Genomic DNA, 26,611 nt, shown 5'->3' on the forward strand with positions numbered 1-26,611 from the left:
ATCTTTACCCCGAGCCGCCTGGGAATACTGCCCACAGTGTAGCCCTTAACATGGGGCCAACCCAGGGAGGTGCTCAGTGAGTGAATGACCATGCCTGAATCCTCTCCTATAATCCTCCCAACTGCCACAAGGTGATAATATTATCTCCTTTCACAACTGGAGAGACTGGGGCCCTGACACTCAGTTAACTTACCCCCAAGGTCACAGAACTAGAAAGACAGGGCTTGGACATGGGATTTTCTTTCTCCAAGTGCCCCACCCTGACACAGGCTGGCACTCGGCTTGGGCAACCAAACTGGATACCTGGGGCTCCCCCTCATCAGTGCCAGGGCATCTTGAATCCAACTCTTCTACCCACCCACCCTGACCTGCAAAGAGAAAAAACAAAGAAACCCATGAAATCAGTCCGTTTCCTTAAGCTTAGTTGAAAAGAAACACTTACCCCGTGTTTCTGAATGGCGACATTGGTCAGATGGACAAACATGTTGTCCAGCTCACTGGTGCTCGGGGTGTATTTCACTGTGCAGAAGCGGCAAAATCCAAGTTTATACCTAGGTGGGAATTTGGATTAACTCAATGCTCTGAGGACAAGCATAAACAAAATATCACACTTTCTTGTCTTAAAAGAGCTGCCAACATGGATGTACCTAGAGATGGTCATACTGAGTGAAGTAAGTCAGAGAGAGGAGAAATATCATATGACATCCCTTATATGTGGAATCTGAAAAGAAATGGTACAAATGAACTTACTTACAAAACATAAAGAGACTCACAGACTCAAGAGAACCAACTTATGATTGTCAGGGCTCGGGGGAAGGATGGGGGAAGGGACAGTTAGGGGTTTTCAGATGGACATGTACACGTTGCTATATTTAAAATGGATCATCAGTAAGGACCTACGGTCTAGCACAGGGGACTCTGCTCAAATGTTATATGGTAGCCAGGATGGGAGGGATGTTTGGGAGAGAATGGATACATGTATATGTATGGCTGAGTCCCTTCACTGTTTACCTGAAACCATTACAGCATTATTAATTGGCTATACCCCAATAAAAATAAAAAGTTCAAAATAAATAAACATATTAAAAAAATTGCAAAAAAAAGAGTCACTTTTTGTTTTGACCTTTCAGAAGAGTTGCCTTGTAAAATTTTTATGGTTCTTTTTATATAAGGGGTTTATTAAGATATAATTTATATGCCATAAAACTCATCCACTTAAAGTGTGCAACTCAACGGTTTTGGGTATATTCAGAGTTGCGCAACAATCACCATCACACTCCAAAAGGAAGCCCTGTGACCATCAGCGGTCACTTCCCAATCCCAGTGCCGGGCAAACACCAAGCTACTTTCTGTTCCTACAGTTCTGCCTATTCTGGGCATGTTATAGAAATGGAATTGTACAACACGTGGCCTTCTGTGTCTGGTTTCTTTCTCTGAGTATGTTTGCAAGGTTGCAAAGAGTTGCTTCTTAGTTTTAAGATTCACATTACTGTCAAAGTCATCATCTTACTCAACATGGACCATGTGCCACGCACCGCAAGTTCGGGGAACTTGACCAACGACCAGCCTAACAACCCTTGCAAGGGTCCTGAGGAAGTAGGAGGCGTCACGTCAAATTGGTCTTTTTTTTTGGCCACACCTCGTGGCTTGCAGGATCTTAATCCCTGACCAGGGATCGAACCCAGGTCCCCTGCAGTGGAAGCACTGAGTCCTAAGAAGGGGACTGTCAGGGAATTCCCAAAGCACAGTTTTAAGGATGGAAACAATCCCCCAGCTCTTACATGTAGCAGCGCAGCGGGCGGTACGTAGACACCAGAACGTACAAGCGCAGGTCAAACTTCCTGCCGCCGATCAGTAACGGGTTGTTAATGTACAGAGAGATCACGTAGGCTTCCTTGGTGGACTGAGTCACGAACCTGGGTGCGATAGAGAAGGCTGAGCTTAGATGTAAACACCAGAGGGCTTTAACAGGGAACAGACCTGAGTGTGCCAAGGGGGAGGGGGTCAGGGAGGGATGGATGGCGAGTTTAGCATCAGCAGTGGCATCAATATTACATACAGAATGGATAAACAAGGTCCTACTGTAGTACACAGGACCTGTAGTCAATATCCTGTGATAAACCATAATGGAAAAGAATATGAAAAAGAATATATATATATAACTGAATCACTTCGCTGAACAGTAGAAATTAACATTATAAATCTGCCTTACCTCAATAAAATAAATTTTTAAAGACCAGAGATCTTTAGTTGGCTGGTGACAAGCTTGCTGCCTCTCATCAAGTGAGAGGCTGGTTTGTGGGGAGGAAACAGGGGCTGGGGTTTGGGGGCAATATCCATGGAGGAACCCCCGGGGGCTGGCATCATGCGGTCAGACTTCAATGCAGGACACGAGGCGGTGTCCCTGACATTCCTGGGAAATCCTGACACTGCCCACCCCTAAAGGACGGCACCCACGGTCCAGGCATTCCCCAGCAGTGAAGAACCTCACAGAGTCAAGGAGTGAGGCTCAGCCTAAATCTCCTGGGGTCCTCTGCTCCAAGGAGCCCCCAACCCAGGGAGGAGGCCTGACCTGACTGTGCCCAGGTCTTCTCTCACCCTGGCTGCACACACTGCCTGGTGCTAGGGTCCATCTCCAACTCGCCCCCGTGAGGCTGGTGCCACTGTGTCCCCAGTTTACCCGGATGAAAAACCCAAGAGTCCATACAACAAAACTGACTCAGGCGGTGGGTGTCAGATGGAGTGCAAGCCCAGGCACCCAGGGGTTAAGCACGTGCTTCGCCCCCTCAGAAGCACCAGGACTGGACGGGTCTCCCCCCAGCTTTCAGAACAAAGAGCAGCTGGCAAGGCTCCCTGCTCCTGTGACCTTACCCTGCTTTACACACCTCTCTCCAGGTGAGATTCTATGCCTGGTGATGCTGCTGTGGCCACAAGGCCTTGCCCTGCCGCCAAGTGTATACATGCACAATTGCTGCACACCCGGGAAAGCAAGCAAGCACCCCCCCATTCCCCGCCCAGCCCACCAGCCCGTGGCCGAAAACCTAACGACACAAGACAGCTGCTGCAACGCGCACGGGACGCCCGTCCACTTACGAAGATGTTTTGCTGTCCCGGGACCACTTTTTGATCTGCGAGAGCTTGTTGATCAGGAAGATGCCCTTTCCCTGGGCTTTGCCACAGGGTTTCATAATCCACGTACTTGAGGGGCTTTTCCGGAACTCCTCCACAAACAGGTTGTAGTCGGCGGGCAGCATGTAGGTGACGGGGACAAAGTCTGAGGATATGGGAGAGGGGACAGTGGTGAGTCAGCCCAACAGGGGCCACGGCAGAGAAACACCGCCACTGCCTTTCCAGGGCCTGTGTCGTTACCCTGCGCCCCCTGCCCAGCATCTGATGCAGCGAGGACTTCTGCTGTTCAATCCATGTGAGACAGGTACGTCTTGCTTTATTGGGCTTCACAGATAATGTGTTTTTTGACAAAATGAAGGTTTGTGGCAACCCGGCGTGGAGCAAGTCTGTTGGCGCTATTTTTCCAACAGCATCGGCTCACTTTGTGTTTCTGTGTTACATTTGGGTAATTCTCACACTATTGCCAACTTTTTCATTATTACGTTTGCTATTATGTTTGGTGAACTATGATAAGCAATCTTGATGTTACTGGGTGGGCTGAGACTTACGGAAAAACCCAAGGGAACTTTCTGGCCAAGCCAATACGACAGTAAAAAAGAATGACAACTCACAGAAGGTTCAGATGATGGTTAGCATTTCTAAGTAATAAAGTATCTTTAAATGAAGGTATGTGCATTGTTTTCTTAAGACATAATGCTACTGCACACTCGATAGACCACAGTTTAGTGTAATGATAACTTTTACATGCAGTGGGAAACCAAAAAAATTCATGTGACTTGCTTTATAGCAATATTCGCTTCATTTATTTTTTATAATTTTGTTCTTTTTATTTATTTTTGGTGGCACCGCACGGCCTGTGGGATTTTAGTTCCCTGACCAGGGATTGAACCCAGGCCCCTGGCAGGGGAAGCATGGAGTCCTAACCACTGGACCGCCAGTGAATTCCCACGGTGGAATTTGCGTTCTCGTGGTGCTCTTGAACTGAACCTACCATCTCTCCGAGGTCTGCCTGTAACGAGTTCTCTCTTGGCTGCGTGCCAGTTTGTAAATCTGTGCCATTTAATTCCCACAGCAACCTCTGAGCTCGGCATTGTTATTATTCCCATTTATCAGACAAGGACACTGAGGCCCAGAGATGTCACATATCATTTTCCCCAAGTGTGCAAAGGGATTCTGAAACTTTCCGCCAGCCCAGTTTCTCTTACAGGATGCTGCATGGACACACCGCTCTCTCTGGGCCTTCCCAGACACAGGATTTACCGCTCCCGGCAGTCTGCAGCCCATGGAGTGGCCCCCACCCTCCTGAGCACATTTCCAAGGCAGTGACACAAACTCAAGATTCCAAAGCTGAAGCCCTCCCTGCCCCCTGCTCTGCTCCTCCGTATCCCGTAAACACTCGGAAAGAAAGAGGTGCTCACAACTCGCACAAACACACTCATCCCTCAGAGCCAACAGCTGCCATCCCCGTGCCGTGTGCCGATGGGGGAAAAAACGCCATGGCTATTTATTTAAAAGGTGAAGTGGCGGAAAAGACACGAACCCAGGTAGAGGTACTTCCCGCTTTCGTCCTTCTCCGCCAGCGGGCTCCCTTCCTTCTCCAGCTCCTTCCTGTATCTCTTGATGTTTTTCACCATCAGGTCCTTCCGCGTCAGCTCATAGTGGTTCGGGAAATGGTTGACTATTTGATCATCCGAGAGCCGGTAGCCAGTTTCGACACTAAAAACATTGCGGATGGTCTGCACGCTCATCCTGAAAGAGAAGCGAAGAAGGGACATGCGGGACGAAAGCTCAGGGTGTGTCCACGTGGAAGGAGGACTCATTAAGGCCCAGGAACCTCTGACCAGGAAGCATGTTCCTCAGAGCTTACCTGTCCCCAGCTGGCACCGGAGCCCAGAGGGGTCCAGCCTACGGCAGCAGGATGTGTGTCTGAGACGATACCTGAACAGTCTGGGGCGGGGGCTGCTCTGAGTCTGTGCCCTGACTGGCTGTGCTCTCTGGCACAGAGTAGATGCTCAATAAATGTTTCTCGGTTAACAGTAACACTGATTATTGATATTACACGAGCCAGACCCTTTCTGACTATGAAGTAAAGAAATTCACTGACTCAATATCTGCACCCCAAGTCAGGAAGGACAGGGACCCCTTAAAACCAAAGCCCCAGGGACTTCCCTCACGGTTGTCAGGGACGTCAAAATGGAAGCAGTCTTGTTCAGGCTTCAGAAGCCGGACAGCAGGCCTCTGACCGACTCCTCGCCCCGCCTGGATTACACGCCTGCCTGCAAGCACACCAACTGCTACCAGCAAGTCAAGCGGCACTTTGGATAAGAGAGGGAGAGGACCCTGGATTTTCTCCTGAGCCCCTGGAGGCCTGGCCAGCCCTCTTGGGTCAGGAAAATCCTGTATCTCACAAGGTTTGAGACAAACAGGATTGTGAAAGTGGAACCAGAGCTGCATCTCTGAAGTTTACGCAAACTGTTGATAACATCAGCCGCCCAAACTGCAACGTGAAGTCTCACCTGTGGGGTGGGCACGCCCTCCGGGACCTTTTCCCAACTGAGACTCCAGATACTAAGGGATGTGCCAGTGCTGGTCAAGCCTGGAGTTGGTCGGTCCAATTTGGAGATGCGCGTGCCGTTACTTTCCTCTGCTGTTTCTGTTTTTCTTCTTTTAATGATTGTATATTGAAATTAAGCCAAGTAATCCTCTACTAAATATTGAAACTGTTTGTGTATAATGTTTCTTTTGTTAATGAATCCTTCGAACCTAAAAGTGACCAGGGATCCCCCTTGCATTGGGAACATGGAGTCTTAGCCACTGGACCCCCAAGAACTCCTTTTTATGTTATATAATATCCTATTTTACACTGTTGCCACAACGAGAGGAAAAAAAAAAAAAGCAGCTTAATTCCTGAATACTATCAATTGTTATTCAGGGTTCAAATCTCCCCGATAGTCCGATAAATACTTTTCAGAGCTTTTGCAAATGAGAAGCCAGGCCTTCTCATTAGTTGCTCTCTCTCACGTCTTTAAATCTATACTTTCTCCCCCACCTTCCTTAAATTTTTTTTCTAGGCAATTTATTTGTTGAAGACACTGGCTGCGTGTTCTGCAGGGGTTCTCACAGCTTCCTTGTTTACTCTGCTCCCCGGGGCCCTGCACTTTCTATAAACTGGCGGTCAAACCTGGAGGCCCAACAAGCTGCAGGTGGGCGGGGAGCAGAGCTGTGGCCGGGGCAGCACGCGCTCCCACAGGCCGGCACATCCATCCTGGAGCCTTTCCCCTCAGGATGTCAGTGACTAAGCAGCTCCACCCAAGAGAAATACAATGTGACCCACGCAGCTGAGTCATACGGTGAATTTTCTAGTGGGCACATTAAAACAGAAGTTAAAGAGGCAAGAATAATTCTAATCTGACTCATTGGAAAAGACCCTGATGCTGGGAAAGTTTGAGGGCAGGAGGAGGAGAAGGGGGTGACAGACGATGAGATGGTTGGATGGCATCAGCGACTTAATGGGGCAAACTCTGGGAGACCGTGAAGAACAGGGAAGCCTGCCACATGCTGCAGTCCGCGGGGCTGCAGAGTCGGACACGACTCAACGACTGAACAACAAACAACAGTTCCACATCTTATCATCTCAACATATAATCAACACAGAAATTAGTGGTGAGGGACTTTACACTCGTTTCTCCAAGCTGGAAACGGCAGCGTACACCACTCGGGCACATACACCTGTGTTTGCATCAGTCACACGCAAGTGCCCTCTCGCCCTGTGGTCAGCGGCTCCCGTCCTGCACAGACGTAGATCCTTATTTCGTGAGGGGTTACAAAATGGTGAAAATTCTCCTTTCTCATTCCTCCTTCATTTATTGGCAGGAATGTTTCTATGAGGAGAAATTTTCCTTCATGGACAATTCAGACAGCCCGTGAAGGGTTTCTCCAGGGAAGACTGAGTGACTTTTTTCCTGCATCAGTTTTCCAAACGGTGAGCTGGCTCCCTGCCCCCCACCCCCAGACCAAGAATGTGTGACGAGCTATGTTCTGGGCCCCTATCACTGCAGAACAAACGACCCAACGTTCGCTACCTAAGATAACCACCATGGTATGCTATCTCTAGGTTCTGTGGGGTCAAGAATTTGGGCAGGGTGTGGCTGAGCGCTCTGCCTCACGCGGCACTGAGGTCACTCAGGGGGATTCAGCCAGCTGGTCTGGGAGCCCGAGCAGGCTTTGTCCACAGCTGGCACCTTGCGGGGGTGCGGTTCCCCCACACGACAGTCCTGGGACGGGCAGGCTTCTCATCTGACAGCTTGAGGCTCCGGCTGGGGCTTCCCACACAGGAACTAGAAGCTGCCGGCTTCTTAAGGTCTGGGCCCCGACAAAGAACACACTGACCATGTCCCACTCGTCAAAGCAATTACAGAGCCCACCCAAGGTCAGGAGAAGGGGACAAGACCCTCCTCCCACCTCCAGAGGGAAGTAGTATCAAAAACACAGCTATTTGTAGAGGGGGGCGAGGCTACACAGCATATCTTACGAGATCTCAGTTCCCCGGCCAGAGACTGGACCTGGATCACAGTAGTGAAAAACACTGAGCCCTAACCACTAGGAAACCAGGGAGCTCCCCACTGTGGCCATTTCAAATGTGTCACAAATGAGGCGGGTGGTAAAGAATCTGCCTGCCAGTGCAGGAGATGCGAGACACAGGTTTGATCCCTGGGTCAGGAAGATCCCCTGGAGAAGGAAATGGCAACCCACTCCAGTATTCTTGCCTGGAGAATCCCATGGACAGAGGAGCCTAGCGGGCTACAGTCCATGGAGTCACAAAGAGTTGGATACGACTGAGCAGCAGGCATGGTGTTTGGTTTCAGTTCTTTTGGGGGGCATGTTTATGAACTCATAGATTCAAACATGCATCATGAATTTCAATCTGTTTCAGTTAATTCTTACTGAAGCTCTAGTTCTCCTTATTTTGGGCAGAAGGAACTCTCTAAGTTGCCTTCTGAGTCTTCTTAATGTGAATCTAGTAGTCCTTGACCACGTCTTTTGCTTTCCCGTAAGACAAGCTACTCTGAGCTCACCTTGTACAAGCCTTCCTGAGGCCTGGCGACAGACACTTCTGCAAGGAGCAAGGGAAACATTCACCTACTGAGTAGCCTGACTGTTAAAGGGTCCCAATGCTCCACCCTCCTTGTTCTATATCCTGTGTCATTTCGTATCAAGTCCCTTCTGGAGAAGTGAAATAACTTTCCCCTTGAATTTGAGCCAACCCAATGCAGTTCTTTGGGTTTCCCTGATAGCTCAGTTGGTAAAGAATCCACCTGTAATGCAGGAGACCCCGGTTCGATTCGTGGGTCGGGAAGATCCACTGGAGAAGGGATAGGCTACCTACCCCAGTATTCTTGGGCTTCCCTTGTGGCTCAGCTGGTAAAGAATTTGCTTGCAATGTGGGAGACCTGGGTTTGACCCCTGCGTTGGGAAGATCCCCTGGAGAAGGGAACGGCTACCCACTCCAGTATTCTGGCCTGGAGAATTCCACGGACTGTATAGTCCATGGGGTCACAAAGAATCGGACACAACTGAGCGACTTTCACTTCACGTCAATGCAGTTCTTTGGCCAAAAAGAACGGCAGAAGTGATGGCGTGCCATTTCTGAGACTGGCCCTTAATGGCCTTGAGAGCTGCCACCTCTCTCTTGGGTCCCTGACACCCCACAAGCCCAGACTAGCCGGCTGGAGGGATGTGAGAGCTTTGTGGAGAGGAGCCCCTGTTGTCCTGGCCAAGGGCATTCTAGACCAGCCAGGTCCCGGATGACCCGCCAGGTGACAGCGGATGCTGCGTGAGCCCAGGCAGGGTCAGTGGAGCAGGCGAGACCAAGAGAACCGCTCTGCCAAACCGACAAACTCATGTTAACGGAAAGTGGTTGTTTCGAGCCCCTAAGTTTTGTTTTTTAATATTTATTTCTTTGGCTGCGCTGGGTCTTAGTTGTGACACACGACACACGTACATTCGTTGCGGCGTCTGGGACAGTTAGTTGAGGCGTGCGGGATCTAGTTCCCTGACCAGGGATCGAACCTGGGCCCCTGGCACTGGGAGTACAGAGTCTTAGCCACTGGACCGCCAGGGAAGCCCCCAGGCCCCTAGGTTTTCTGGCGCTTGTTCCTCGCTGTCTGGCAATGGATGATCCATGCACTCCCTCCAGCACGGCCACTGTTTACCTGTTTCACGCTCCGTCTACTTCCTGCCCACGTGCAAGGTGTTTTTGCACAGCTGTTGTCAGGATACAAATACAATTTCATAATATGTTTTTCTTCTCATTTATTGTTGTTCAGTTTCCCAAACTGTTTTACGATCATCACAGTATTTTAACGGCTGCACTTTAATCTGCTTGGTTACTCTATTACCTTTCCCCGACCGGTTAATATTTAGCTGTTTTCAGTAATTTTCTCTAACCGATTTCCAAGACCTGACGGGACACTCAGTGCTTAAAGCATGAGCTCTCAACATCTCCAAATATCCAGCTCCTATTAAACTGGTCAGCCCTTCCCTCTTCTCACTCTTGGGTTCAGGAGAGCTCCACCCCGCTCAGTGCTATCCTCAGCCTGGATGGGAGGAGAGTTTGGGGGAGAACGGATACACGTATATGGCTGAGTATATATACACGTATAAGGCTGAGTCCCTTCACTGTTCACCTGAAACTGTCACAACACTGTTAATGGGCTATGCTCTGATACAAAATAAAAAGTTTAAAAAAAATAAAAGCACTCCAAAACCCTTCTCAGCGTGAAGACGGCAGCACCAAACTCCCCCTCACCCCCCACCCCGGCATGAGACGCCGAAAGCACACACTGAGTTCCGCTGGGTCCACGGCACCAGGCAGCGGGACACGAGACAGCAAGTACTAAAAGCTGTCGCGCTCAGCCTTCCTTTCAGAGCTCCCGTGAAGCAGGGTTCTAGATAAATGACGTCACTTTACCTCCGAGAGGTGAACCATATACAGACGCTGACCCACTTCACAAACGCCCTCCCTGCCTGCCGGCCCCGCTCCTGCAGGGGCAAATCAGGTTTAAAGAGCAGGTGACTTCAGAGTTGTCGGGAGCATAGCTCATGTCATCCCTCCGTCCACTGCCGGAGCTTGGGGGCTGGGGGTTGCCCACTGTGCCCGGGGCCCGGCCACGCGCCGGGGAGGCTGAGAGAAGCCAGGCCGGGTCCTCAATGTTCCAGGCTTCGCAGGGACACCGACAGGGGACAGGTGGGGAATCACAGACATGGCGTTTGCTGCCACCTGAGCAGGGTAGCCCGGGAGGGCCTGCGGGGCAGAGCTGGCTTCCAGGGCACATGCGCTGGTGCATGAGGGAGGTGCCGGTGGGGCTCCTGCCCTATGCCAGCACCACCTCACATTCCGTGCTCCCTGAAACCTCAAACAACCGAACCTGGGAAGACAGGTCAAGGCCTCCGTGAACAGTGGGGTGAAGGAGCCAGGGCTGAAGCCACACATGGCTCGGGCTCCAGGGTCTGGATGTCTAACACCCGGGTGTGCTGTCTCTGGAGGGTAGGCTGAGCAGAGGCAGAAAGCACAGCGTGTACAAAAGTGCAAAAGAAAGACAGTGTTCTCAGTGGGTCAGTGGGGAAAACGCGCAGCCTGCTGCACTGGTGAGGCGGGGGGGGGGGGGGGGGGGGGGGCAGTGGGAGAGAAGGGAAGGGGCTGGAGAGAGGCCGAGGACCATCTCTCAGGGCAGCGGCAGGGGGAGTGAGCCTTGGGTGGCGGTAGGGGAGAGCCAGGGTGGAAAGGCCCCTGCAGGCTGTGACGTGCTCCCCCACCCGCCCCCCACTGTCCCCCCAAAGCCTCACTCCCACGCTCTGCACGCAGGAGCTGCTGCAGCTTGGGGAAGCGTTCTGGTGAGTAACCCACCAGGTGTGTGGATGCTGTCCCGAGGGAGGGAGCAGCCCAGGCCTGGACCAAGCAGGACAGGGGAGCTTACCCAGAGGAAGTGGGAAGACTCCGCAGGACTGAGTGTCGGAATGCTACCTTTCCAGCCTAACTGGCCCTTCCGGGATTTCTCAGTCTGCCAGCACCCTGCTGGCCTAATGACCAAGTGAAAGGGAGCAGGGAGCCCTCCCACAGCCCGCCCCACCCCCCACGCCACCCCACAGGATGCTAACTTCCCTGAGGGAACCCCAAGGTCCAGGCAACAGGGCACCTCTGTGAGCAGCACCGGCCCTGGGGCCGGGGGCTCCTGTTTCTCACCCAGACGCACACTGTGCAACCACACTCGTGGGGCTGAGATGCCCCCCGGGCCTCCTGATAGCCATGTCACTCGAGCACGTGCACTACCCCAGGGCCGCCTGCTCGTGCGCACAGAGGGCCCGGGACGGGAGTGCGTGCAGCGGGGGCGGCACACGGCGCGGCGGGGCCTTCGCGGGACACTGCCCCGGGACACGCCGCCATCACACTCGTGAACGGGCTCGGAGGCAAGAGAAGCCTGCCTTCCATACTCACCAGTAGAAATTCCAGTCCTCGTTTTCTGTCACTTGGACCCATCCTCTCTTCTCAAAGTTATTTATCAGCACCGACTTCTCGATGTCAGTGACCCACTTCACTTTTCCTGCCATAATCCTGGAAGATAGTGCCTCATGAGAGCCATGAATGTCCACGCCTCACCTCCGCTCGCTCGAAGGAGTCCTCTGTGCGCCGAGCTCCGTCTCCCCGACAGAGGCTCTCAGCCTGGATGAGGTCTCCCCAACACACCCCTGGGGGATCCTGCCACATCTGAAGGCATCTCGCTCGTCAGGACCAACCGGGGTTCAGGGGAGGCTCTGACACCTCATGGGCAGAGACCAGAGAAGCTGCTTGACACCCCACAACGTGCAGGATGCCTACTCACCCCCACACAGCAAACCGCCCAGTCCCAAATACCAGCTGTGCTGAGCCTGAGAGTCTGCTCAAGCAGGAAATGAAGGCTACACACGTTGAACGGCAGCTGTGGCAGGTGCCACGAGGGGCCGTGCCTGGGCAGTGGGGGCTGGGTCAGCGGGTGGGCGGGTATCCTGGGCAGGGGACCCTGGAGTTGACTCTGACGGGCAGAGATGAGAGTACCTGCTCTAATCCGTGCACCACCCCTCACCCGGCCCCTCAAGCCCTGCTTATACTTTCCCTGCAGCCCCCCTGCCCTACACAGTGCACCCCTTCACAGTGGGTGATCTCAGCGTCTGTCTGACCACATCGCTCCTGTTCAACAACCAACGTGACTCCCACCGCCCCTAAAATGTGCAGCGCCCTGTTCCTCTCCTGCTTTTCCAGATGCGTCACGCGCCACCGTCTCACTCACCCACTGTTCTGGCCACCCTGGACTCCCGTCTACCTCAGGACCTTGGCACGTGCTCTGCCTGCAGCACTCCGGCCTCCCTTCTGCCCAGTTAAGCTACTGCCAGCTTGTCTGCAGGCAGAAGTGAGTGTCACTTCCCGCAGAGCCTCTCTGACTCTCCAGACCAGCTGCCTCGCCCCTCGGCACCTGCAGTTCTGTCCCTGCTTGGGGGGCAGGAGTCGCCTCTTTTCTGTCCCCACTTCGTGCCCAGGGCCTGGCACATGCCTGGCACGCGGCAGACCATCACTTCAGGGAGAACGAGCGACCGTGGTCCCAGGCCTGGCAGTGCCACCGTGGGACTCTAGGCAAGTTACGGGACCTTTCTGCACCTAGTTCCACCTCTGAATTTGTGGGTTTTGAGCTGTTCAAGCAGCCCAGGGTTCCAGGCTCCCCCCAGCTCCCACCAGACCAAGTCTGCCTCGTTACACTCCTGAAGACAGGAGGGGAAGGGCTTTCCCAGCCCAGGCTCGAAGCCCTGGGGCCCTATGGACGTCGAGGGCCTTTTATGAAGGATGCACATCCTCCTTGTCATGGCTTCACATGTGGAGCAACGTCACCAGGCAGAAAAAAGCATGGGATGTGGAGGTGGGGACTCGGGTATGCGCTGCCTGGGAGAGGAAACGGGAAGGCAGTCTCTGAGAGTGTCCACCAGGTGCAGCTCGGGGCGCTGCTACACGGGGCAGCCACACCCTCCGCAGGGCGCCCAGCAGGGCGCGGCTGTGGGCAAGCTCAGCCTGTGGAGCTCGAGGCCCAGCTCCGCCACGCACTCGCTGTGTGACGCTGGGCAAGTTACCTGACTTCTCTGAACTTGTTTCCTCATCTGTGAAACAGGGGTGACGACAGTATTGACCTGCGTCGCAGGTGAAAGTAAGAAGTAAACGAGTGAACACGCGTCAAGCACTGAGAAGGGCGCCTGGCACGGAAGGAATCACGTCGTCATCCCTGTTTACGGATGAGGAAGCCGCGGCTCCTAAGAGCCGGTGTAAGAAAGGACCAAAGGACACGATGGTGGCTTGAGTGACCCTACTCTAACGTCACTGCTTCTTCCACAGCCCATCACCCCTTCCCTCTGTGAACGTGGCTTCCTCAGGATGCCGCCAGCGCTCACAAGGTCAAAGTGAGGGGTAAACGGAACCGGTCTCTGCAAACGTTAGGTGTCGTGTAACTGCCACGGGAGGCTGCTAACCTATCAGCCATGGTCCGCTTGAAGGTCAGCAGCCACTGCCTTGGGGTGACGCCAGAAGCTCCGCGAGGCCCCCACCTGCTGGCAGCTCAGTCCGCACCGGAGCAAACCCCACCAGCCTGGCCCGCACAGCGGTGTCGAGGCCGACTTGGGGGGGGCGGGGTGTGCTTTTCTACTACAGGCAATTTGCAGGCACTGTTTTGTTTTTTATACAAACCAAAGGCTTGTGGCAACCCTGCATGGGGCAAGTCTATGAGCACCATTTTTCCAACAGCGTCTGCTCACTTCCTGTCTCTGTGTCACAGCATTCCTATCATATTTCTAACGTCTTCATTATCACCTTTCACTTATCTGTTTTGACCCTACCATGAAGCACGTGGCGTCTTAGTTCCCTGACCAGGTATTGAACCTGCGCCCCCTGCACTGGAAGTGCAGAGTCTTAACCACTGGACTGCCAAGAAGTCCCTCGTTATTGTCTGTTTGCTACCGTGACCTGTGATCTTTGGTGTTACTACCATGACTCCCTGAAGGCTCAGGTGGTGATTAACATTTTTTAGAAGTAAGGTGAAAGTCACTCAGTTGTGTCCGGCTCTTTGGGACCCGTGGACTACACAGTCCATGGAATTCTCCAGGTCAAGAATACTGGAGTGGGTAGCCGTTCCCTTCTCCAGGGGATCTTCCCAACCTAGGGATTGAACCCAGGTCTCCTGCACTCAGGCGGATTCTTTACCAGCTGAGCTACCAGGGAAGCCTTTTAGCAATAAGGTATTTTTAAATTAGGGCTTTCCTGATGGCTCAGTGGTAAAGAATCTGCCTGCAATGCAGGAGACCTGGGATCGATCCCTGGGTTGGGAAGATCCCCTGGAGGAGGGCACGGCAACCCACTGCAGTATTCTTGCCTAGAGAATCCCATGGACAGAGGAGTCTGGCGGGCTGCAGTCCATATGGTCGCAAAGAATCAGACATGACTGAAGCAATTCAGCAGCAGCAGCAACATTTTTTAATTAAGGCCACGGTTTTACAGAGAAGGCAATGGCACCCCACCCCAGTACTCTTGCCTGGAAAACCCCATGGACGGAGGAGCCTGGTGGACTGCAGTCCACGGGGTCGCTAAGAGTTGGACACGACTGAGAGACTTCACTTTCATGCATTGGAGAAGGAAATGGCAACCCAGTCCAGTTCTTGCCTGGAGAATGCCAGGGATGGGGGAGCCTCGTGGGCTGCCGTCTATGGGGTCGCACAGAGTTGGACAAGACTGAAGCGACTTAGCAGCAGCAGCAGCAGCAACAACACGGTTTCAGACAAGTAGCTAATGCCTAGAACAGTCTGTAGTATGGTATAAAGTTAACTATTATACCCCAGGGAAGCCAAACATTCATCTGACTTGCTTTCTTGCAACAGTCACTTCACTGGGGTAGTCTGGGCAGGAATCTGCAGTATTTGGGAGGCCAGCCTGTAATCTGACTTCACCCTGAACAGCCCTGCCTCCTTGAGGGATCCTGTTCCGACTCTGCCCCCTAGAGTCCAACTGCAGACACAGGATTTGGGTGAGAATCAACCCCGAAGCCAGGCAGGGCCCACACCACACCCCACGCCCTGCACTTTGAACATCAGCCTTCCTGGGCGACCTCACCCCCGTCACAGACGTCCACTTGGAGATGACGCAGAAGTAAGAGCAGAAACATAACGCAGTTGCACAGGCAGCGCTTTATATCCACACTGTGCTCCAGTCACAAAACAGGCAGAAGATGCTTCCAGGGGCACGACCCCAAACCCAGGAAGCTGGATGGGGCAAATACTCCCACCCTCACTTGAGTACTGCACTGTACTGTCACCTGCTCTTTCGTGTCCGACTCTTGGCGACCCCATGCACCGTAGCCCGCCAGGTTCCTCTGTCCATGGGGACTCTCCAGGCAAGAATACTGGAGTGGGTTGCCATTCCCTTCTCCAGGGGATCTTCCCCACCCAGGGATCGAACCCAGGTCTCCCACAGTGCAGGCAGATTCTTTACCATCTGAGCTACAGGGAAGCCCCATCCTCACTTTACAGCAGGAAGTGGAGCCGCCAAGGAGGGGCAGTTTCCTCCCGGCCCCCTGCCCTTTCCTTCGGCCACCTGGACAGGCGGTCACCAAGGGAAACATCTCACGCCTGACCTACCATAGGTATTTATGGAGCCAACAGGAACATCCAATTTCTCTTCAGTTTCCCTGACTCTTGCCTCGGGTTCTTACCTAAAACAAAACGAATACACAAATGATTGGCACAAAAACAGATACAAGGATCAGAGAGCCCGGAAATAAACCCACACAGCCTACAGCCAATTAATCTTTGACAAAGGAGGGAAGAATGTCCGATGGTGAAAAGACAGTCGCTTCAGCAAGTGGTGCTGGGAAAGCTGGCCAGTTACGATTAAACCAACAGAGTTAGAACACACTCTCACACCATGCACAAAGGTAAAACACCTTAAAGACTTAAATGCGAGAGACACCACCATAAAACCCCTAGAAGAGAACACAGCCAAAACATCCTGACGTAAACGGTACCAAGGTTTTCTTAGGTCAGTCTCCCAAGGAAACAGAAATAAAAGCAAGAATAAACAAACGGGACCTAATCAACTTATTAACTTTCGTACAGCAGAGGAACTCATAAACAAAATGAAAAGACAACTTACGGGCTGGGAAAAAATAACTGCAAATCATGTGGCTGACAAGGGCTTAATTTCCAGCCAAATAAATAACTGTTCTCAAAAAAAGATGAGGTCATTCAGGTCAGCCTTAATCCAACGCCACATACTCTCACGAGATGGAAAGCTGGACACAGACACACATGGGGCAGACAACACCCTGCAAAGACAAGGGGACACACAGACAGACACAGAGGGAACGCGGCCGTGGGAAGATGGAGGCGGAGGTTATAGAGCTATGCTGCCACGATGCCTGGGGCTCCCGGAACCTGGCTGCCACGAGGACCCCCTCCCCTGGAATCCTTCAAGAGAGCACACCTCTGCCAACCCCCACCCCCGCTGATTCCACGCTCCTGCCTCACGGAGCTGCCCAGTTTGTGGCACTTTGACACTGCAGGCCTAGGAAACCAACACAAGACATGACCATCCTAAACACTAGGGGAAAAAGAAGAAGAAATTCACACACAAAAGGAGCTGCATGCATACGAATTTTGGAAGCAGAGCATGGTATAAAGTGCTGAGCAAGAAGACAGTCATTCGTGGTTAGAAGGGAAAGAAAGAAGTAAGGCCCCCTCTCCTTTAAAAGAACCTCTTTTCAGAAATACACCAAATCGACGTGGACTCCACCACCAAGCTGATGCAAAGGCACCTTGTGAAGAGAGGCGGGATGGAGGCGCCCTCCACACCCGAGGCTCAGACACCCGGTTCGCTCCTGCACAGAAACGTCTTGAGCCACGGATCCTGGCAAGTCCTTGGGGCCTCAGCCTCCCCAGTAAAATAAATGGAAAAAGAAAGTGACAGCCCCTCGGCGGCACTGCAGGGATTACCGCAAGGTCAGGCGGGCGTGGCCCTGGCACACGGCAGGTTCTCCGAACAGTCAACCGAGTTTGAATCGAAGTGCGTCAGGCGGAAAGAGTTTCCCCGTGAAGCTGCCCCGGATTCGGCCCTGCACACTCCCGCCACTGGGGTCCGGAGACCAGCCCGCCTCGCGCAGGAAGTGATGACATGTCTCTGTCATCACTGAAATGACAGCCACCACTCATGAAGGACCAGGACACGCCGGGCTCCGGGCTGGGCAGTCTGTGCAGATCCTTGTCTACTGGGCACGCCGTTACAGCTCACCTGACGTCCGGAGGCAGGTACTGTCCCCACTTACAGCCAGGAGAGTGGGGCTCAGAGAGTAAGAGGGAACGCACACAGCCTCCCTCCCACATGGGATGTCAACCCTCAGTTTACATGCAGCCCCCTTGTCAGGCATCATCGACCACCCGCAAGGCAGCAGGTGGTCCCCCAGTGCCGGGGGCCAGTGTGAGGAACTCCGTCCATGGCAAAGGTCATGAGGAAGGAGGCCTGGCATACGCAAAGGCGTGATCAAGCCTCAGGAAACCCCCTGTTCCCGAGCATCTACCCCAAAACCAGAGTCTGTTTTATGCTCTCACCTACACCTCTGACTTTACGGGAGGCTCTCCCCCATAACCGTTTCTCTTGGAGAAGGAGTAAACGTGCAGCTCAAAGGCAATAAAAATTCTTGGGCGTGACAAGAGTGTTTCAGCTGACAGACTCCTCTAAAGGTTATCTAGCCCACCTGTATAGGTTCGTCCGGCCACATGTGATTGTTTACAGCCTCCCAATCTGAGGGGCAACAGATGTTTTAGACTTACTAAAGGCAAATTCTTTTGGGGAGTTGGAAATTATTAGTATAGTGGGTTGGTTAGGAATTATACTGGTGAAGGGTTTTTCATTTGTTGTGCCAATAATTGCTGCTAATTCCCTGCCCTGGGTGTGACAAGGATGTCTTAGGTCAAACCTCTCTGCTGACAGACTAGCTTGTGTGACAGGATTATCCATACTCCTGCCACTATGCACATGATTGTTTACTACCTCTCAACCATAAACAGCACAGAGAGTTTTGGCGTATTTTGAGAGTCTTAATTAGCATAGGGCTTTTCTCATTGTTGAGTCAATGATTGCCGCCAGGCCTCCATATCCTTAGGCACCTGGGACTATATTAATCAATGTATTGGGAATATAGAAAAGGAAATATAGTGGTTTTAAGGTTAGCGATACTAGACTTTTGAGTTAAGGAATTTTCTCTTTTGTAATAGATCACTGTACTTTGTTATAAATCACTGTGTCCTTGCTATGTAAAAATGTAACTTTATCACTATCTTAAGACTAAATAGATCTTAAGGGGAGCACTGGTGAAAGGATTTTCATTTGTTGGGCTGATGTTTGCTGCTAAATCTCCATATTCCCTATCCTTATAATGAATATAACTAACATACAGGAGAAATAAGTATTAACCTTTAAGCATATAGGAGAAATAAGTATTAACCTTTAAGATTAATCATGTTAACCTTGGGTTAAATAAATTCCTTTCTTGATTGTAACTCACTACACCCTCACCCTATAGGAATGTAACTTTATTTGGAGGGTGGTGCCTGGTTTAAGAAAAAACACCCTTGGAAGAAATAAGTTTTTTGGTTATCAGAAAGAAAGGATCACAGAATGTCAGCAGGTCTCACTCATGGCCAGAAGATGATGTAAAATCCCTAAGACCTTTTTATGTGAAGCACCTGATTTTGATAAAGGTCAGGACGGCTGACCCCCACGTGACTCTGTATTCATCCCTATATGTAGCAAAAGGTATATAAGCAAACCCAAAAATAAAGAAATCGGATCAGTTTCCGGAAAGACTGATTCCCCCATGTCGTTTCTTTCTTGCTCCCCATTTTGCTGGCTGAATTCCCATCTGGAGCATGGATGCTATTCCACGTAAACCAAGCTATTCAGCCTCTTTTTCTCCACTAATTTTCCTACTACACTCTCTGTTTCTAATCTCTCTATATATCTACAATTAAATATGTATTTTTCCAAGGACGCCGATGCCGTCCCCACCTTCGAATTCCCTGGAAATCATTTAAAGTTAGTAAACAACCTCTCCGCAGCTTTAAAGGGGCATTATCAGTTTTTAAAATTTTTGGCAGACCTGAATATGAGAAGCAAGTAAAGAGGTGTTGCACAATATCTTTATAAGCTTCTCCAGTTATCCTTTTGTAACCTAAATCTGGTCTATAGCTTTTTAGATGACAAGCAACCATCCAATCTTTGATTGAATATCTCCCACAATGGGGAACTCACTACTCTCCAAGGTTTTAAACTCTCCCTCACCTTTTCCTCTGCAGCACTTCCACTCTGCATACCACTTTTTAAACTCATTTTCAGTAGTATGGGTGAGCCAGGAGCTGGGCCAGTAAAGATCTGTTAAAGGCCTAGAAGCCGTAATTTTTTGCACCCAAAAAGCTAGATTACTAGATCCAAATCCTCTGGGGCTCCTGGCTTGAGAAGTCAAGGTTTTTCCTATCTGAAAGCAAAAGCTGTGCTATTTTTTGGCCTTTATTAATTTGCACAGTTTTAGTAGGCGGCGAGATCAAAACTTTAATTTTCCCAGTATAATCAGAATCTACTACACCAGGCCGATATTCTTTGAAAAGAAATCGAGCTATGCCCTAGCACAAGTCCAGAATGTCCTCAGGCAGGGGGCTAGCCACGACCATTGGAATCGGATTTACCGCCACAGGAGTTAATATTGATGCGGTGGTGGAACTGAGGTCTAGGCCTGAGCTACCTGGGGTTGATTGGCACGGCTTGTTGTCTCTGTTTAGCAGGACACTGCCGACAAAGTGCCTCATTTGGCCACAAGAGAAACACTTCTTATTTTTAGAATCCTTTTTGTTAGGATTACTTTTCTTTTTTCCTTCTCTTTTTTTTTTTTCTCGTTTTCTCTCTCTTTTTTTTTTTGCTTGGGTGAGGCACCCCCTGAGGGGGTTTTCTGCAAGGAGCAGGCTCTGCTTTAAATGCTCCTTTGTTTTAAAAAATTTTCCCTACCTTTTTCAACCTTAGGCAATGTTCTGGGAGGCTTTTGAACTGAACTGAACTGAACTGAACTGGGAGGCATATGCGGAGGTGGGGTGGTCGCCTTAAATCAGAAAATGTTGGATAAATTTTTAAAGGTTTGCGTAGAGGGGGAGGGGGCTCGCCAGGGCGCCCAGCCACAGTGTCCTTTAAGTCCTCTCCTTCCTTGGGAGGTACAGTGTCCCTCCTTTTGTTCACCAATGGCAGAAAATATGATCTGCGTAGAAGGTGGAGCCCCACTACCATCCACCGCTATAGCCTCTCCCATAGTCTATCTAACAGCCTCATGACGGGGGTCCAGAACATTTCTAATCTTATTCCACAGAGCAAAAGCATTTACAGGCCCATGTAAAGTATAATAAGTTTTTAGCTGTTTCCTTAGCTTCACCCAAGTATCTAAGTTCACAGTGTCCTTCTTCCGGAAACCAAGGACACTGGTCTGGTACAAATGAAAAAATGACTGAATATTGGATTTCTTAACTTTAATTCCTCTCTTACTTAATGACTGCAAAATTACTCTTATAAAAGCTGTCTTTCTTTTGACTCACTGTTACCCATGTCAGAAAATTAAGATTTATAGAAAAGTCTGCCTCAACAAAGGTTTTACCTTTGCAAGGGGGGTTTTCTTTTCAACCCTAAGAAAGCAGGTTTCCTTCAGCCTCTACAAAACCAGGTTTCTCTTAAACCCTTCAACACTTCCCACTCCTACCCACCTTGTCTATCCTACAGGGGGGTCCGCAGCACCCTAAGTGGGGTCCTATCTGTCCCTGAACACTCTACACTGGGGGAACAACAGGGCTGATGACCCTAGCTGTCCAGAGCAATAGGGCTGATAACCCTACTTGCTCCAGGGGGGTGGCAATAGGGCTGATGACCCAATTGCTGGGGGAACTTACCTTTGAATAGCCTGTTCCGGGTGCCACTTGCCGGGGTCCAGCCCCGGTGGATCCAGGGAATTCGAAGGTGGGGACAGCATCGGCGTCCTTGGAAAAATACATATTTAATTGTAGATATATAGAGAGATTAGAAACAGAGAGTGTAGTAGGAAAATTAGTGGAGAAAAAGAGGCTGAATAGCTTGGTTTACGTGGAATAGCATCCATGCTCCAGATGGGAATTCAGCCAGAAAAACGGGGAGCAAGAAAGAAACGACATGGGGGAATCAGTCTTTCCGGAAACTGATCCGATTTCTTTATTTTTGGGTTTGCTTATATACCTTTTGCTACATATAGGGATGAATACAGAGTCACGTGGGGGTCAGCCGTCCTGACCTTTATCAAAATCAGGTGCTTCACATAAAGAGATCTTAGGGATTTTACATCATCTTCTGGCCATGAGTGAGACCTGCTGACATTCTGTGATCCTTTCTTTCTGATAACCAAAAAACTTATTTCTTCCAAGGGTGTTTTTTCTTAAACCAGGCACCACCCTCCAAATAAAGTTACATTCCTATAGGGTGAGGGTGTAGTGAGTTACAATCAAGAAAGGAATTTATTTAACCCAAGGTTAACATGATTAATCTTAAAGGTTAATACTTATTTCTCCTATATGCTTAAAGGCTAATACTTATTTCTCCTGTATGTTAGTTATATTCATTATAAGGATAGGGAATATGGAGATTTAGCAGCAAACATCAGCCCAACAAATGAAAATCCTTTCACCAATGCTCCCCTTAAGATCTATTTAGTCTTAAGATAGTGATAAAGTTACATTTTTACATAGCAAGGACACAGTGATTTATGACAAAGTACAGTGATCTATAACAAAAGAGAAAATTCCTTAACTCAAAAGTCTAGTATCGCTAACCTTAAAACCACTATATTTCCTTTTCTATATTCCCAATACATTGATTAATATAGTCCCAGGTGCCTAAGGATATGGAGGCCTGGCGGCAATCATTGACTCAACAATGAGAAAAGCCCTATGCTAATTAAGACTCTCAAAATACGCCAAAACTCTCTGTGCTGTTTATGGTTAAGAGGTAGTAAACAATCATGTGTGTAGTGGCAGGAGTATGGATAATCCTGTCACACAAGCTAGTCTGTCAGCAGAGGTTTGACCTAAGACATCCTTGTCACACCCAGGGCAGGGAATTAGCAGCAATTATTGGCACAACAAATGAAAAACCCTTCACCAGTATAATTCCTAACCAACCCACTATACTAATAATTTCCAACTCCCCAAAAGAATTTGCCTTTAGTAAGTCTAAAACATCTCTTGCCTCTCAGATTGGGAGGCTGTAAACAATCACATGTGGCCGGACGAACCTATACAGGTGGGCTAGATAACCTTCAGAGGAGTCCGTAAGCTGAAACACTCTTGTCACGCCCAAGAATTTTTATTGCCTTGAAGCTGCACGTTTACTCCTTCTCCGAGAGAAACAGTTATGGGGGAGAGCCCCCCGTAAAGTCAGAGGTGTAGGTGAGAGCATAAGACTCTGGTTTTGGGGTAGATGCTCGGGAACAGGGGGTTTCCTGAGGCTTGATCACGCCTTTGCGTATGCCAGGCCTCCTTCCTTATGAACTTTGCCATGGGCGGAGTTCCTCACGCTGGCCCCCGGCACCCCAGCACCCAGCCACGGCCAGTGAGGGGGCTCAGGAATCGTCTTAGAACAAAGGAGCCATCAGCCCAGTCCCGGCAGTACAGAAGCCAGTGAAGCGAAGTGAAGTTGCTCAGTCGTGTCCGACTCTGCGACCCCATGGACTGACTAGCCCACCAGGCTCCTCTGCCCATGGGATTCTCCAGGCAAGAATACTGGAGTGGGCTGCCATTTCCTCAAACCTGAGAAATCCTTTTCCTTAGAAAAGTAAATAAATACCTGATTGTCAGATTGTTTTCCTGAGATTTCCTCCTAAAATAGAAAAAAAAAAAAAAAAAAAAAAGCCAAGCAGGATTAGTGGTATTGTGTAATGAACTTGACACCTCACCTCTCTACTGGTTCATAGGAACTGACGCCTCAGACTTTCAAGCCACGAGGTCAGCTACTTTCAAAACTGAGCACCATAAAAACCTCAGCAGGAAAAGCAGAGACTGATGAGAGAGCCCTCATGCTGAACACAGCTCGAAGTCAGAGTGGGCTGTCACCAGCTGAGGTATGTCGGCCATCCGGAATCCAGAGAGCTGCTGGTTATTTAAGGGTCCAGCTCCTGGGGCAAGTGGGCAGGATGTGCTCAAGCTTGAGAACTGGTTTCCCCCAGGGACACCCCTGGGTGTCCGGGCCACCAAGAGTCTAGCTTCTCATCTGTCTGGTTTCACTTGGCATTGACAGCCACTCTGTGTCAGACGGGTGACGAGAGACACAGAGCTGCCTGGGACCAGGTTCTCCCGGACAGTCCCAATCCAGAGGAGGCAAGAGATGCATTCAGGGACTTGCCCAGCAGTCCACTGGTTAAGACGCCACACTGCCAATGCAGGGGGCATGGTGAGATCCCTGGTCAGGAAACTAAGATCCCACATGCCATAAGGTACAGCCAAAGAAAAAAAAAAAAGAAATGTGTTCAAAGTGCTTTAAGAGCCCAACAAAATTCAACTGTAGTCCTGAGGAGAAAGTGACCATCAATCCAGGCCAGCGGCAAATCATGCCCACTCTACCCAAAAGATTCCACGTTCAGAGACTTCCCCAGTGTCCCCACAATCAGGGACACCCACAGGAGGCCCGATGACGAGCTTCCTTGGTCCCACTGTCACCCCACTGCAGCCATCCTTCACCCAGCAGCAGGCCGATCTTTTTACACACACAAGCAAACCTTGTCACTCTGCTCACGAGCCTGCAAGCAGCCGCCCGCTGTGCTGAGATTAAAGCTCGCAGTCCACCTGCAGCCCCCCCCATGCCTCTCAGGTCTTGTCCCCCAGCATCCTTCCACCCGCCTTCCCTCTCCAGGCTCCAGCCTTTTCCAGCCCTCTCACCTACCAAGTGACGTCCACTCTTAAGCCTTTGCTCGTCCCCCAAATCTGGCCCTTTCTCAAAGGCCAACCCCTCACAGCAGCCTTCCCAAGCCCATCTCAGTCCTCCCCATTTACCAAGTTGTCACTTCTCTATGGCGATCATGGCGTACACGACTATTTAATCTGGTGCCGACTCAAAGCACGATCTGTGAGCCCGCAGCATCGGCATCATGACCTGGTGCTTATCAGAAACACAAATCCTCCACCCCAACCCACTCACACGCAGTAGGATAATGCATTCAGATCTCTGGGGGTGGGCCCCAGGAATCTGTGTTTTAAGTTCTCAGGGCATTCCTGAGTGCTCAAGTTTGAAAAGACCTGGTGTAGTTCACGTGTTTGGTCCCTTGGCGACCACCTGTCTTCAATACATATATGTCACCATGGGAGCAGGAATGCTGCTCCATCTTATCTCTGCCGAACCCCCAGCACCCAGAACAGCGTCTGGTAACAGCAGGCTGTCAGTCAGTATTTGATGACTTAACAAAAGACATGAGGGCCTTCCCTGGTGGGCCAGTGGCTAAGGCTCTGTGCTCCCAATGCAGGGGGCCCACGTTCTATCCCTGGTCAGAGAACGAGATCGAACATGCCACAACTAAAGATCCCGAATGCCGTCATGAAGGCTGAAGATCCCACATGCTGCAAAAAGGCCCTGCGAGGCCAAAAAAAAAAAAAAAAAGGCACGAATTCCTGCCACACGCAAACAAGTGCCAAGCAGCGAAGCAGGCGCGGCCTAGCCCTACAGCGGCCATCAGTCTCCCAGGGGGACACCCAAGACACGGTCATCCGTAAACACTTCTACAGATTTATCCGGGTGAGAAGTAGGAGGCCGGGAGGAAGTCCAGCTGATTTCCGCTGAACAGTGGAATGTCTTGGGGAATCTCTGTGCCCAGGAAGACAGGACTCTGCCAAGGGGCCTCTACCTCTTGGAGTTACGACTGACTATTCCCGGACAAAAGCCAGAACAGCCTCTCAGGAGAAACAGCAGATTGCGGGCAGAACCCACATTCGCGGGAGTCATCTCGCTCTTCCAGCTATAGAACCATGGACGCACTCTCTGCCCTGCTCTCATCCCACTCTTCCAGTCAGTCTGATCACTATGAGTTTCAATAAAGTCCCAGCTCCGCCAGGATCCCAGGACATGTGCATCCCTTTTTAGCTTGTCTTTTTTGGGAAAAAAAAAAAAAAAAAAAGAGCCACCTAGAAATAAAACCATAATAGAAACGCCGACTTCACATGGGCGCGGTGCATCCGGTTGCAGTTGCGTCGCCGGGTCAGTCTCATTCCCACTGCTCGCACGTGTTGACCGGCGCATGTAACTCCCTGAGAGCAGGGCAGGGCCAATCTTTTTAGTACCGCCACAACCCAGCCCCCAATTACGGTTCTGAAAATTCCCTTTAAGAAAAACCGCTCTGCAAACCCCAAACGGCTTACAACAATAAGATACTTTTAGTTCCAGAATGAATCCCCCTATGCATCGGCTACTGGAAAGGGGTTATGTCTACCCCACCCCCTCTAATGATGGGAAAACAGGGAGGGAAAAGAGGGGAAACGCCGACGTTCAGATCCCCAGAGAGGCGAGCGGAGCGGGGGGACACTTATCTCCTGTCTCCCGTCCAGAGCGCTAGCCACAGGTACACTGTGCCCTGCAAGACGCCTACAGAAACAATACAGATTGCAAATGAATGAAAAAGCCGAGGCACAATTAAATTCTGGAATAACTGATAAGAGGAATGCAATTACAAGGATCGAGAGGCACAAGTCATAGGAACTCGGAGGAAGAAAAGGAGCACAGTGGTCAGCGCGGGATTTCCCCCAGGAACAGCGAGTCCGGCCGGCAGCATCTAAACCGCGGAGACCAGCGCCCACAACCGCTCGCGCATGCGCACTGGCCCACCCAGCACGGCCACACCCTCGGTCCCGGAGGCGGCGGCGCCAGTGGCGGAGCCTCACCTGTGGGCGCAGAGCGCTGAGAAGCGCCCGGGAGCCCGGAGCACGGCGGCCCCGCGCCACGGCCCGGCCCCGCCTCCAGCCCCACTCAGCAATCGCCGGAGGACACGGCCCGCTTACCCGGCGCGGACCGGCCCTCCACCCGTGGCGCTCTACTTCCGGGGCGGCGCCCTGGCAACCGGAGACGCGGCGTTGCCGGCGCCGCGACTGCTTCCGGGGTTAGACTGTCCCCTCTTCTGCAGCTGCGCCTCCAACCTGCACAGCTCGCTACGCTCGGGGGTTGACGTAAAACTCAACATCCAGAAAACTCAGATCGTGGCATCCGGTCCCATCACTTCATGGCAAATAGATGGGGAAACAATGGAAACAGTGACAGACTTTATTTGGGGTGGGGTTCCAAAACCACTGCAGATGGTGACTGCAGCCATGAAATTAAAAGATGCTTGCTTCT

General features: G+C 51.0%; 1 protein-coding gene across 1 annotated transcript in view; it reads right to left on the minus strand.

Annotated features, from left to right (window-relative positions):
* The window catches only part of TTLL1 (TTL family tubulin polyglutamylase complex subunit L1), a 41,096-nt gene extending 14,809 nt beyond the window's left edge, over nucleotides 1-26,287 (minus strand). Inside the window, exons 1-7 of the mRNA XM_068971324.1 lie at nucleotides 26,164-26,287; nucleotides 15,829-15,902; nucleotides 11,624-11,740; nucleotides 4,670-4,878; nucleotides 3,094-3,274; nucleotides 1,782-1,916; nucleotides 443-551 (exon numbers count right to left, since the gene is read on the minus strand). Of these exons, the coding sequence (XP_068827425.1) occupies nucleotides 443-551; nucleotides 1,782-1,916; nucleotides 3,094-3,274; nucleotides 4,670-4,878; nucleotides 11,624-11,736 (747 nt within the window). The 5' untranslated portion in view covers nucleotides 11,737-11,740; nucleotides 15,829-15,902; nucleotides 26,164-26,287. The remainder of the gene's footprint in view (nucleotides 1-442; nucleotides 552-1,781; nucleotides 1,917-3,093; nucleotides 3,275-4,669; nucleotides 4,879-11,623; nucleotides 11,741-15,828; nucleotides 15,903-26,163) is intronic.
* Between the last annotated feature and the right edge of the window lie 324 nt (nucleotides 26,288-26,611).

This window comes from Capricornis sumatraensis, chromosome 4 (genome assembly GCF_032405125.1).
Source record: "Capricornis sumatraensis isolate serow.1 chromosome 4, serow.2, whole genome shotgun sequence".
Taxonomy (NCBI): Eukaryota; Metazoa; Chordata; class Mammalia; order Artiodactyla; family Bovidae; genus Capricornis; species Capricornis sumatraensis.